Source organism: Cryptomeria japonica, unplaced genomic scaffold (assembly GCF_030272615.1).
Source record: "Cryptomeria japonica unplaced genomic scaffold, Sugi_1.0 HiC_scaffold_623, whole genome shotgun sequence".
In the NCBI taxonomy this organism is placed as follows: Eukaryota; Viridiplantae; Streptophyta; class Pinopsida; order Cupressales; family Cupressaceae; genus Cryptomeria; species Cryptomeria japonica.
Window position 1 is genome coordinate 40,531 of NW_026729424.1, and position 14,137 is coordinate 54,667.

At 35.5% G+C, this 14,137-nt stretch overlaps 2 protein-coding genes and 1 long non-coding RNA gene across 3 annotated transcripts; 2 read left to right on the forward strand and 1 right to left on the reverse strand.

Moving 5' to 3' along the window:
• Positions 1 to 840: 840 nt before the first annotated feature.
• LOC131872498 (uncharacterized) lies at positions 841 to 2,000 on the forward strand. The gene is made up of 3 exons (XR_009370646.1): positions 841 to 914; positions 989 to 1,836; positions 1,944 to 2,000. It is a non-coding gene; the product is annotated as an uncharacterized LOC131872498 (long non-coding RNA).
• Positions 2,001 to 2,083: 83 nt separating this feature from the next.
• On the forward strand, positions 2,084 to 2,879 carry LOC131872501 (nudix hydrolase 2-like). The gene is made up of 3 exons (XM_059216078.1): positions 2,084 to 2,142; positions 2,248 to 2,356; positions 2,443 to 2,879. Exons 1-3 carry the CDS (start codon positions 2,084 to 2,086, stop codon positions 2,623 to 2,625), a joined length of 351 nt encoding a protein of 116 aa, XP_059072061.1. The 3' UTR covers positions 2,626 to 2,879.
• A 3,679-nt stretch (positions 2,880 to 6,558) lies between these two features.
• Positions 6,559 to 13,235, reverse strand: LOC131872502 (nudix hydrolase 8-like). The gene is made up of 6 exons (XM_059216079.1): positions 13,129 to 13,235; positions 7,819 to 8,017; positions 7,659 to 7,724; positions 7,433 to 7,570; positions 6,796 to 6,830; positions 6,559 to 6,679 (listed from the first exon to the last, which is right to left on the reverse strand). Exons 1-6 carry the CDS (start codon positions 13,233 to 13,235, stop codon positions 6,559 to 6,561), a joined length of 666 nt encoding a protein of 221 aa, XP_059072062.1.
• Positions 13,236 to 14,137: the final 902 nt, after the last annotated feature.

The following is a 14,137-nucleotide window of genomic DNA, read 5'->3' on the forward strand; positions in this document are numbered from 1 at the left end:
TTAACAAGATTTTGTGTATATATTTTGTCTTTCTCATTTAATGGCTACATTTCATTAGTGAGAGAAATTAAATCTTTCAACAAAAAATATAAATGAGGACAACTAGGATTGAAATTTCGAGTGAAAAAATGAAAGATAGATGATGTGATGTAATGGGAAAATCTGGGGATAAAGGAAGCAACAATGAATGGTGTGGTGGAAAAAAATGGGGACAAGGAAACCTCAAATCTCTTTTAGAATATTTATTTTTATTTTTGTTAAAAAAGGTCAACGTGAACAAATAGTCGTCGTATATTGAAAGTTAATAAAATACGAAGGTCGCGAGCGGAACGAACTGGGAGAGTCCCAAGAAGCTGCGCGGTAGGGTTAAACGCTTACTGCTTCATTAATCAGTGTATCGGAATCTGAATTTGCTTTGCCTTCAGCCTTTGAATTTTTTATTGTGAGATGGTCACGCGCTTCTCTGTATTATTATTACTAAGACGTAGCAGCATAGTTGTTCATTACCAAGAAGTTTCGATAGCATACTTGTCCCTAGCGCAGCATACTACTTCATCAACAAGAAGTTTCGATAGCCCCTCTGCGAATTTACGAAGAAAGCTAATAAATCATTTGCGTGTCCGTAGAATTTTTTAAGATAAAGTTTTTCCCTATTTGTCGTTGCTTTGCATACAAGTTTTCAGTTTTCCTTTTTGGTTTGTGTAACGCTTACGTTGTAAGGAAGGGCAGCGGTAGTTGGTTGTTAACAGCGCAGAAGAATTCGTCTGAAATCCCAGAAACCTCCTCTCATTGTTGCCAATAATATATATATATACACTTCCCCCCTCTACAACATATTACTATTGCACTACTAATTTAATTTAGTCTGTTAGGAAGTAGCCAAATTCAATCTTGCTCACAGAGCTACTCAGAAGGTTAGCATCTCTTCCTGCACCACTATGGTTCCTTTTCATTTCATTGTGCTAGGTATTGAACTATTTTTTGGCAGGTCGCTGCTTACACTGCACAATGGCATTCCCAACGAACGAGGTTTCGGCTACCACTAATGATGTTGAAACAGTTTTGAACGAAATATGTGAAGTGCTCAAAGCCCATGAAGATAGATATGATGGTGTAATTGTTGACACAGAGAATATGCAGAACGATGCTTGTCGTTTTGCAGCTTCACTGAAGGCATCACTTTCTCAATGGGCACGCCAGGTCAGGGCTTACTGCTTTGTTAACTCTAAATACATATCCCTCAAGACAATAATAAATAGTACCCTCAATTCATCATACTTGTTGGGTATATAGGGAAAGAAGGTGGTGTGGATTAAAGTTCCCAAGGAACAGGCGAAACTAGTACCCGTTGCGATTGAGGTCAGTTTTTCAAAACATCGCTGCTACCATCGACGTTTTTTTCCCTCCAACCCATTTGGCTAGGCTTCAATACTGATTGGTGGATTACAGGTGGGATTTGGGTACCACCACGCAGAGCCTTCATATGTGATGTTAGTGCATTGGATCCCTCAAACTCCCCCCACCATCCCTGATAATGCTTCACATCAAGCGGGAGTTGCAGCTTTTGTATTCAACGAGGAGGGAGAGGTAAAGATGTAATCCAGTTCTTATATATTGTAGTTACTCTGCTTAATATTCTCCTCCTGTCCGTAGCAATGTAACTGTGAAGTGTGAAAAGACATTCACTATTTTGAGTGGTTGTTCGTTTGAAGAGGTTTTTTTTTCCTTACATAAATTATCGTGACAATGGCAATATAGGTTCTAGTAGTTCAAGAAAAGTGTGGCCCTTACAAAGATTCCGGGTTGTGGAAGATGCCAACAGGAAGAATTAACCAGGTATCAGGTTTAAATTTCCACATCAAACTAAATTCAAGACCCTGCAGTTTTTACATGAAATTACAAGACGATACCTAATGTACTTATCGGCAATTTGTTTCTGATAGGGGGAAGGCATTAAGGAAGGGGCCGTAAGAGAAGTTCAGGAAGAAACAGGGGTAAATGCCACTTACCTCACCTTTTTCCTCTGAATCAGGATTTTTACCTTATGTTCAATATAATTTCCGACATTTTTTTTTGATAATTTATGTATTTTCATGTACTCTTACAGATTAATACAGAATTTGTACAAGTGGTTGGGTTCAGGTAAGCAAAACTTTAATCATTAGAAAAAATTGTAACTTGTTTCATAGTTTGTACGAAGAAGGATAAGTTTGATCTAGCTCTCTAATAGTTGTGATTGAACTGCAGGGATGGTCACAATGCCCCTTTCGGAAAATCCGATCTGCTCTTCGTGTGTATGTTGAGATCTCTTTCTTCTAATATTGTTGTGCAAGATACCGAAATTTCAGTAGCCAAGGTACGTGTTTAAACATTATTTCAATATCGTTCAGTTGGATAACTTCAATATCGTTTAAGTGGGGCTTAAATTTGTTTTATTTTCAGTGGATGGCAATAGAAGAATTTGCATCTCAACCTAAAAATCAGCAAAGCAAACTCCTAAAAGATATGATCGGCGTGTGTGTTGCCAACGTCAACGGACAATGTGAAGGATTTTCAGGCATTGGGATATCGTCCAACTCGCGCAAACCCTCTGCTTTCTTCTGCACTGCCCTTAATTCTGAGTAAATTATCGGCATTTGCAAACTGAAGAACAAAGATAGAATGGATTTCAGCAATTTCATTCAATACATTCGTCCTAGTCATGTCTAGATATTCCTAGCACGCTCCGTGTAACAATGATTTCCTCGATAGAATATTATATTTAAGTTAACATGTTGGACGAGTATATCTTTTTTAATCAAGTTTTGAAATAAATACAAATTTTTCAATTATATTTGAAAAATATTTGTATTGTATATTTGACACTATGATCATTTGAAACAAAGATTTGTAACAATTTCATGTTTGAAGAATTTATATTTATGATTTCTTTTGTTTTTATGAAATGAGCTTAAGAACTATTTGTTTGTTGATTTATTTTGTTTCTACACATTAAAATTAGACTTTAGTGGACTTATACATAAATAAATGGTTGATTTTATGTAATATAAATATATTATAAATGAACTCATACATCATCTTTCTAAAATTATTTCTCATACTCTTAAATTGTATTCTTAAGATGTAAATAAAAGAGTCACCAAATATATCATTAGACGATAGTGTGTACACACACAAACTTTACTTTAAAAAAATGACATTGTACAGTTGAAATAACATGGCACTACGCACTTATGATAACTTCCACTTCATCTTTAACGACTTTCTTTCATTGCATGTGAAGCATGAAGATGCTTTTTAAAAAATAGTAGCTTTACAAAATGTTCATGCGGAGTACAACTATTCATAACTATTTAGCTAACTAGTTATCTAATGGTCATAGCCAACTATACATCTATGCAAATTTCTACTACATCTTTGTTATACCAAATTCAGACCATAGTCTTTTCTATACATATAAATGTGGCCATGCACTCTATCAAAGGCGATATTTTCTTGAAATATGTTGTCTTTATGAATGATTTTTTTATTGTTAAAATTTACCCTCGTATGATTTACTTGAAAATGTATGATGTGCATTCTTATCTATGCTGTAAAATATGACACTTGAAATTTGTGAAATATTTTTTATCTTCGCGTCTACATTTTTTTCTTGTTATTTCTACATTTATTTAGAATTCCCTTATATTTTGTATCAAAACCTATTGCTTTCATAGATATCTTTTTGCTATAGTGTATATATTGCCCTTTCTTGCATAGTCTATTTGCATCCAACTCCTAAACTCCTCCAACTGTACTATTTTCAAACTTTTTATTTTACATACTTGCTTTGATTTAGGTATCAGAAATAAATTTATTTTACTTCCCCTAATTCCTAACCAAGCTCTAGTGACTAATTAATTTTTTTTATACATAAAACTTTGATATTAGCTAGTTACAGTGTGGTGAGACTGGTTGTATTATAATACTACTTTGAAATAGAAACATGGAATCAATTTTGTTTCAATAATCTACTTATCCATTGCTAACTGCACCTTAAGGGATCAATCCTTAGTAGGATTTTTGTGTTTAAAGAATTCATACCAAATACAATCCATTCTTGTGAGAAGGTAGATTTTAAAAATTCAATAATAGATGCAACAAGACTCCAATTATCCAAAATCCATAATCTAAAGTCTATACTGTCCAGAGATAGAAAATTGTACTTTGGAATAAAAGGCTTTCATTTCCTATCATATTAATTAACTCTACTTGTGAGTTAAAAGTTTATTTTTAGGCATGCAGTGAGGTATGTTTTAGGCACGTAGAAGTTTTTTATTCAAGAGAACCAATGGCTTCAATAAATAGATAACAATCACAAAATTATAGAATAAAATTATACACAACAAAGAATAAGCTGGCTACATAATAACTCCAAATCAAAACTCCTTGGTCTAACTGTTTTTTATTCCTTCTTTGGTGTTTCCTTACATAGTTGGTGCCTTCAGGTGGGGCTTGAATCCTTTTTCTTTATAGGATGGTATTTTGTGCATCAGTATCTTGCGCATTGAGTTTGTGGCTTGGGTTGGTACGACGTTTGGATAATCTTCTATTTCTCTACTTTTGCTAACCTAACTGTGGTTGTTTTTACCTTGGCGATAATTTGGAAGGCTAACTTGATCGAGGATTCTTTCAAGGTGGATCTTCTTAGGGGACTTGTTGTGCTCATTGATGTTGAAGAACCTATTGAGGTTGCTCTTAATATGGCATTGGTCTGTATGATGTAGTTTACTCCTAGTTATAATGAGTTGGACCATTTGGTGGATAGCAAGGTTCTTATTGCTCGGTGGACCCTCTTGATGCTCCTACCAGATTTTCTACTCTGTGTTGTTGCAAATTCACTATGGTGGTATTTTGTGCTTCTATTGCTTCTAGTTATTTGAGTACTTGCCATATTCAGTTACTTGTGGGCATGTTGTGTTCCCTTGGTTCTGATGACATTGGACCTATCAAGGTGCTCCAGGATGTCGTTGCTATAGTGATTTCTATTGTAAAAGGTTGAGGGATGCCTTTGAAAACCCTATGAGTGTTTTTGTGCTAGTCCATTTCTTGGGTATAATTTTTTGTGTTTTTTTGGAATGGCTAGATACTTTTTCTACCATAAAGCTTTTGGGTTTCTTTAGATCTATGTGGCTTGTGTTCACATGGTTTTTTGGCACCTTTAGTACTTTGTGATTTCTGTCCTTGCTAGAAATAATTTTTGGTCAAGGTGGTCCTATAGGTAAATGGTTGCGGGGTGACTTTCAAAATACACCATTTGATGTTTGTTCTCTTGACTGCTAATAAATATCATTAATTAGTGTTTTAAATATTTTTAAATAGAAATTTACATCTTAATTTTATAAAATATCTTTTTTACATGAAAATATTTTAATAATTTTTTGACAAACATAAACTAAGAATAAATAATAAAGGATCATAAATTGCATGCATTAATATTATCTAGAACTAACCTCAATAAATATATTAATGAAGTAATTGACATCCATTATATCTTTGTTTTTCAATTTTCACATGATTAAATTTTATAATCAATAATCTATTATAAATACTAAATAAATATATTATCGTACTTAATAATATACAAATAATTTAAATAAAATGTTATGAAGTTTCATTTTGTTTGGTAAAGAATAATGCTTTTAGATTTGTTATTGTTGATTCTATTTGAATATGTAATCATATATTAATAGAATCTTTACTAACTCAATGTTGAGATACAAAATTTAAATACGTATAAATAACAATGTTGACTTTATTTGTATTATAATAAATGTTGTTATTTATAAACCATCAAGTCTAAACTTAGAACGATGAAATGTTGTTTTAAAATGTTTTATATGCTTCCATGCATTAAACATTAGTGTCAATTTTTGTAAAATGGGAGGAGCAAAGACATGTATATTGTCTTGCACAAAAACTTATTAATTATCTTGTGTTATGTGAAAGTTCTAATAGTAAACAAAATTTAGTCAATAAAAATATCAATAAATACTATTAATTGATTTCTTAAATATTGTTTATGAAAAATTTACATCCTCAATTTATCAAAGATGAATATTCATTTTCAAAAACTATTATTATTTTTATATAAATTTTTTAATCAATACAAGTAAAGTAAAAATTAATCCCTAAATATTCTAAATACAAAACCAATTGACTTAAACGACTAGGACTAATAATATCTAGCCCTGATTACAGTGGATGTAATAAGTTGCTGACATCCATTCTGTCTATGTTTTCAAATTTGCAAAGTCCGATTATTGAGAATCAACGACACCGCAATAAAAAGCAGAGGGTTTGCGTGAGTTAGACGATATCCTAATGCTCGAAAATCATTTACATCGTCCCTCCATGTTGGCAACACACATGCCGATTATATCTTTTAGAAGTCTGCTTTGTTGGTTTTTAGGTTGAGATGCAAATTCTTCCATCGCCATCCATTGAAAAAAAAAAACAAAAAATTGCTTGAACCCAAATTAAATTCCAATTTAGCGACATAGAATTACCACCATATGCTTAAACATGTACCTTGGCTGCTGAAATTTTTGTATCTTGCACAACAATGTTAGAAGAAACAGATCTCAACATGCACACGAAGAGCAGATCAGATTTTTTGAAAGGGGCATTATGACCATCCCTGCAATTTATGCACCCACAACTATTAGAGAGCTAAAAATTACTATTTCAACCTTATCCTTCTTCGTACCAACCATGAAACAAGTTACAACTTTCTGTAATGAAAGTTTTTCTTACCTAAACCCAACCACTTGGACAAATTCTGTATCAATCTATAAAAGCGCATGAATATTCTTCAAATTATCAAAAAAAGTTGAAAATTATATTGAACAGAAGGTAAAAATCCTGATTCAGAGGAAAATGGTTAGCTAGGTGACATTTACCTGTTTCTTCCTGAACTTCTCGTATGACCCCTTCCTTAATGCCTTCCCCTTATCAGAAATAAATAGTCGATAATTGCATTAGTGGGCGTTCATGAAAAAGGGCATTGCCATAAATTTAGTTTGATGAGGATATTTAAACCTGATACCTAGTTAATCCTTCCTATTTGCATCTTCCACAACCCGAAATCTTTGTAAGGGCCACACTTTTCTTGAACTACTAGAACCTATATTGCCATTGTCACGATAATTTATGTATCAGATTTTTCACTTCAAACCACTAACCCACAACCACTATTAAAATAAAATTTATGGGTAATCATTATAGTAACTTTACATTTTCCCAGTTATGTAAGAAAAGAAAATCCTCTTAACACGAACAACCACTCAAAATAGTGAATGTCTTTTCACACTTGACAGTTACATTGCTATGGATAGGAGGAGAATATTAAGCAGAGTAACTACAATATATAAGAATTGGATTATGTTTTTACCTCTCCCTCCTTGTTGAATACAAAAGCTGTGATTCCCACTTGATGAGAAGCATTATCAGGGATGGTAGGAGGAGTTTGAGGGATCCAATTCACTAACATCACATATGAAGGCTCTGCATGGTGGTACCAAAATCCCACCTGCAATTCACCAAACACTATTGAAGCATAAAAAAATGGCTTGGAGTGTAAAACATTAATAGTTGTAGCAAAGTTTTGGAAAACTAACCTCAATCGCAACATGGACTAGTTTCACCTGTTCCTTGGGCACTTTAATCCAGATCGCTTTCTTGCCCTATACGCGCATCTATCCAACAAGTATGAATTGAAGGTACTATTTATTACTAAGGGATTTGTATTTTAGAGTTAACATAGTGGGAATCATTGACCTGGTGTGCCCATTGAGAAAGTGATGCCTTGAGTGAAGCTGCAAAACGAGAAGCATCCTTTTGCATATTCTCTATATCAACAATGACACCATTATATCTGTCTTCGTGGGCTTTGAGAACATCACATATTTTGCTCAAAATTGTTTCAGCATCATTGATAACATCATTAGTGTAAGCGACTAAGCAGTGACTTGTCAACCTTTTGAATACAACTATGAGCAAGATTGGATTTGCAAATGCAAAATGAATTGATATGACTACAATAATAATTTGTGGTATAGAGAGGACATATATATATATATATATATATATATATATATATATATATATATATATATATATATATATATATATATATATATATATATATATATATATATATATATGTATATATATAAAGTGGCAACTGAAGTTTCTTGGATTTGAGAGGAATTCTTTGGGGATGGTAACAACCAACTACCACTACCTTTTGTCAGAAAAATGAAATAGGAAAACTTGAAACTTGTGGGCAAAGAAATGGATAAAAAGGAAAAACTTATGAACAATTGTGATACAGGGAAGCGCATGAACATCGTGAAGGTAAAGAAAGCTCAAATAAGGAAATACACTGATTAACGTACTAGTAAGCATTTAACATTCTTGTGCAGGTTCGTTCTCCTTGTGTCCTCCTTGCCACAGTTTATTGACTTTCATATACGACGATTATTTGTTGAAATTGACCTTTTTTAAAAGTAAATAAATATTTTGAGAGAGGTTTGAGGTTTTCTTATCCTCATTTTCTTACATCTTGTTACATCGTCTATTGTTCAAGCCATTCATCCGACTCAAAATTTCAATACTAGTCATTCTCATCTTCCTATATAATTCACTTGACTATGTCTACCTTCTATGCTTAGACTTCAAGCTTAACAATGACAATGATGAAAAAAAAGGTATGTAAAATATTAAGCAATCAATCTTAATTAACGGTTTCAAATTAGTTAGAACTTGACTAGCTGAAATTGAGAGAATGATAACTCAATGATGAGCGAATAGTACCAAACCGGTACTGAGAGGGGGGGGATGAATCAGTACAGAAAAAAATACAGTCCTAAACCGGTTTAACCGTAGACACTTCAAATGACTGGCAGACAACGACACCGGTTTGAAACAGAGTGCAACTGGTAAAGCTAAGAATGTTTGAGACAAGCATTAATTGGTTACTCACTTAGCTTTTCACTCAACTCGAGACTACACTACCATTTCACCCTTATGCATAAACAGGTAATCTATCATCAGATCATAATAACAGCTAGTTCAACATGTTTTATTGATAGGCATAAAACACAGAACCATCATATGCTTGACAGACAATAGCAAAGCATCACAAGATAAAAGCATCACACACGACACACATATTTTTCACGTGGAAACCCAACTGGGAAAAACCACGGTGGGGATGAATACCCACAAACTATTTTTGAACTCTTTGGAAGTCCGCTCTGTTAGGATCCTTGTCTGGTTAGAGACATTACAATAGGTTCTGCTAGGAACCGATCCTGTTAGAGATCACCCAGTCAAGGGATGGCTACAATACTCGATTAAGGGTTAAACCCTGTTAAAGGTTACCTTGTTAGAGGATTTAAAGAACTCAATAGCTAAAGGATTTCGAACTCGGTAGCTTTGAATTACCCTGTTAAAGGATTTTCAACAAGCCGGTTAAGGCTACCCTGTTAAGGGATTTTCCAACTGTTGAGGTGGTTAGACATCAACAGGTATTACAATGATCTGGTAACAACACTCAATATCAATGCAGATCCACTTAAGCTCCTCTTCACCTTCTGCACTTACACTCTGTAGGTATCACTTCTCTCCTTTTGGTTTGGCAAGAATTACGTATCCCTTCTCTTGGATACACACACACACAACTTTTGCCAACAAATTTAGAGCAAGACACAACATTGACCTCATAGGAAAATAGATAGGTCAGTAGCATAAACCCTAAACCCTAAACCTGTTAGGTTAAGGAATTCAAACGGTTCAATCCTGACCGTTGAGCATAGTGCTTTAAATGCGACAGTCTTGATCCAATCTCAAGACATTCTCCATCGTCCATTTCCACCGATTTTATGGCGGCTGATAACCAATCACACGTTATCACTGTTTAACAGACTTCGCACATTCCTGAGGTAGATAGAAACAATCTCCCTCATGCAAGATCCTTCACGCACACAGGATTATGTGGCAACACGATCTGTTCTTCTTTACAATGCTAACTCATCACACAATATCACCAGTTGAGCCACATAGGCTTGAAGCACATCAACCAGAAACCCTGAAGTTGAGACTACCAACCAGTAGTCATACAACACTTCCATGTGCCGGTTGCCATAATTGTATGCCGATTCACCTTGAACAAACACACCATTTCACTTTGGCACAAATGTCGGTTCACAGTGTTATACCAGTTCTCACATCTGCCAATTCACACCTCTTGAACATATTGACATCAATGACAACATACAATGTCATGATGTCCACATACCGGTTCACATAATGCCAACAATCTCCCCCTTTGGCATTGATGACAATATACAAAGATATCTCTCCACTTCACATCTTCTCCCCCAATTTCTGCAGATATCTTCTCCGCTTCACATCTTCTACCCCTTTGACAACAATGTCAAAGTGGAGGCACAAGCTTCCCTGTTCCATTATGCCGCTCCCCCTGAGGAGTAGCGTCCTTCAACACATCAATCCTAAAGAAAAATTTGTCTATGCAATACATGACTGGTGTGGAGCATATACCTTTAGTTCACCTCCTGAAGGGGTAGTACCCCTAATTCACCTCTTAAGTATATAAATGTATTCTTTGGGAGAGGCTCAGTGAATATGTCTGCTAACTGCTCCTTACTGGAAACATGCTCCAGTGCAATCTCTTTATTCTGAACCTTTTCCCTCAAGAACTGATACTTAAGCTCAAAGTGCTTGGTTCTAGAATGTAAAACCGGATTCTTGGAGATATTAATTGCACTAGTATTGTCACAAAATATACTTACCAGTTCAGACACTGGAACTTTGAAGCCATTCAATACATGCTTCATCCAAATTGTTTGAGTGCAATTCATGAAAGCTGCAACATACTCTGCTTCCGCTGTAGACTGAGAGATACAACTCTGCTTTTTACTCATCCATGAGACCAGTCTACCACCGAGGAAGAATGCACACCCAGTTGTGCTCTTCCGATCATCTACATTACCAGCCCAATCAACATCTATGAACACTTTCAGGTTAAAATCATTATTGTATAGATACCATAACCCATAGTCAATAGTTCCTTTCAGATACCTAAGAATCCGCTTGACTGCAACCAAGTGAGATTCTCTTGGACTTTTTTGGAACCTTGCAGTAATGCCAACTGCATGTGCAATATCCAGTTTGCTATGCACTACATAATGCATCTTACCAATCATTGATCGGTATTCCTTCTTATCAACCAATACAGAGTCATCCTCTTTGGATAGTTTACAACCGGTCACCATCGGTGTACCAACCGGTTTGCTATCTTCCATGCCAAAGGTCTTCAACACCTCTTTGACATACTTGGACCGAGTGATAAAGATTCCATCTTTCCTTTGCTGGATCTGTAGTCCAATGAAGAACTTAATCTCCCCTATGAGTGACATCTCAAACTCTTTCTTCATCTCATATGCAAATTCATGTCTCATCTTGTCATCTCCACCAAAGATAATGTCATCAACAAATACCTCACAGATCAGGATCTGATCTCCTTCAGACTTCAAGTAGATATTGCCATCTTCACTTGTTCTCTCAAATCCAATCTTCACAAGATGGGAATGCAGGTGTTCATACCATGCTCTAGGTGCTTGCTTTAGACCATATAAGGCTTTATGTAGCCTACACACCATGTCACTATCTTCAGATAGGGCAAATCCATCTGGTTGCTCTATATACACCTCCTCATCAAGTACACCATTTAGGAATGCAGATTTTACATCCATTTGATATACTTTGAAGCCTTTAAAAGATGCATATGCAAGAAGCATACGAACTCCTTCCAATCTAGCTACAAGAGCAAAGGTTTCTCCATAGTCTTCTCCTTACTCTTGGGCATATCCTTTGCACACTAGTTTGGCTTTGTTTCTAATCACTGTGCCATCCTCATTCAGCTTATTTCTGAAGACCCATTTAGGAGTAAACTCGCTGGAGGATTTAAGAATCCAAACTGATAGATCACCTTGTTAGAGGATTTGTACAATGAAGCTTGTTAGAGCTTACCCGGTTAGGGGATTTGATTTTGTTGCAGTGATTAGAAAACAACAAGAATGTTTGATCTGTTCTGCGTAGCACAATACTTGCTTGATCAGATCATTCTAAGTACATTCAACAATGCTCTTCATCTTTAACACTTTTCGCTTTTCAACAAAAGCTTTCACTCTTTTCGCATAATCTCCTCTCTATCACTTTCAGTATTATATTTGAAATGATTCACTAAGATGTCTTTAAATAGACATTCAAATCTTATGCCGGCCTAAGGAAATCAAAACACAATTTCCTAGGTGCAGTGTATCTAGACAAGTAATCATAACTCATTACAAAATGACTGCCAAGAAAACAGTGCTAGTAACTCATCACAAAATCAAATACCGGTTAGAACAGTCAATACTGGTTGGAACAAAACATGTGAATCGTTGTCCTGGAATCTTCCGCTTGATCTCCATCTCCATCTTCATCTTCATTTTGATGCTGACTTAGTGTAGCCACATGTTATCTCTTAAGCACATGTCGGTTGACACAAAGTACCGGTTAGAGATAGACCTTAAACATGCCGATTGTCAGTGTAAACCAATTGAAGTTACACTGGTAGTCAATGTAATCATATGTGTGTGTGAGAGTGTTTCATCAATGACAACAAGTGATGAATACATTACAATCATCGTCAAGCCAACACACACAAACAACGAAAAAGGATATCTGCTTTAAAGGTGCGAAAGTTGTTACTGAACTTGGCGAATCTGTTCAAGGAGATTATAGCGAATTTGTTCAAGATCATAGCGAATATTGTTGCTGTTGATAGAAAGTCCTTCAAGGTGTAGATTTGATACTTTGTTGTTGTTGATAGCAAGTTCTTCAAGGTGCAGATTTGATACAAACCCGAAGCAAATATATTCACTTGAAAGGGCAAACTTATTCCCTGTGGAAGTAAGAACCTAGTGCAAACCTGTTCATGATAAAGAAGTAGATCAGATTTATGCAAGTGTGCAGAATACAGATCTCAGATTTGAGTTGCAGCTAAGTACACATTGTTACCTTTTGGAATTGAATGCATAATCAGACTTGTGGGCCTTTATTGCTGGGTTTTTCCTCTCAGGAGGTTTTCCCAGGGTATTTGCGTGCCGTGTTTCATTATTATTCATCTATGCCTAATTTTGAAAGTCACTAAACTAAACAACAAATCAATTAAGATTCAGTTTCCGAGTTTTCCATTAAATCTGAAAGTCTAATTTCAACATGGTATCAGAGCCCTAGGTTCGTATAGAGGCTGTAATCAGATTTGTGCTTCCTTCTAACCTGCTGATCAAAAGTTTAGTCCCCATGGCTTCTTATATTAGGTCTGAAGATAGGTTGGAAGGTCACACAAATTTCTCTTCTTGGAAGGTCAAGATAATGATGGCATTGAATGATCTTGCTGCATATGTTAGCAAGAATGCTAAGGAACCTGAGGGTGCAAGTGAGAAAGAAGATTGGAAGAAGAAGGACTTCCAAGCTCAAAGGATAATAATAAACTCCGTCAAAAACCATTTGCTGCCATCCATCTCCATGACGAAGTCCTCTAGGGAGATGTTCTCTACATTGGAAAAGATGTACGAAGTCAAAAATACCAGCTACATCCTTGCCTTAAGGAATCAACTCTCCTACATCAAATTAGAGAAAGAAGAACTTGTTGCTGCTTACTTCATGAGAATCTCTGAGCTGAGAGATCAACTTGCCACCATTGGGAAGAGTGTTGAAGACAATGACTTATCTATGACTACCCTAAATGGTTTTCCTCCCTCTTTGGAACCATTTGTTCAAGGAATCTGTGCCAGAGTTGAGCTTCCTAAGTTTGATCAAGTAATGGGAGATTGCATTCAAGAAGAGTCTCGGTTGGCTGCGAAAGGAAAAATTAAGAACCCTTATGATGAGCAACATGTCCTCTTGGCTAAGAAGGAAGACATCCATTGGAAGAAGAATGTTTTCAAGATAAATAGAGATTTCAGCTCTCCTACCCCTCCTTCAAAGAAAAGACCAAGAGACTTATCCCACATCCGATGCTTCC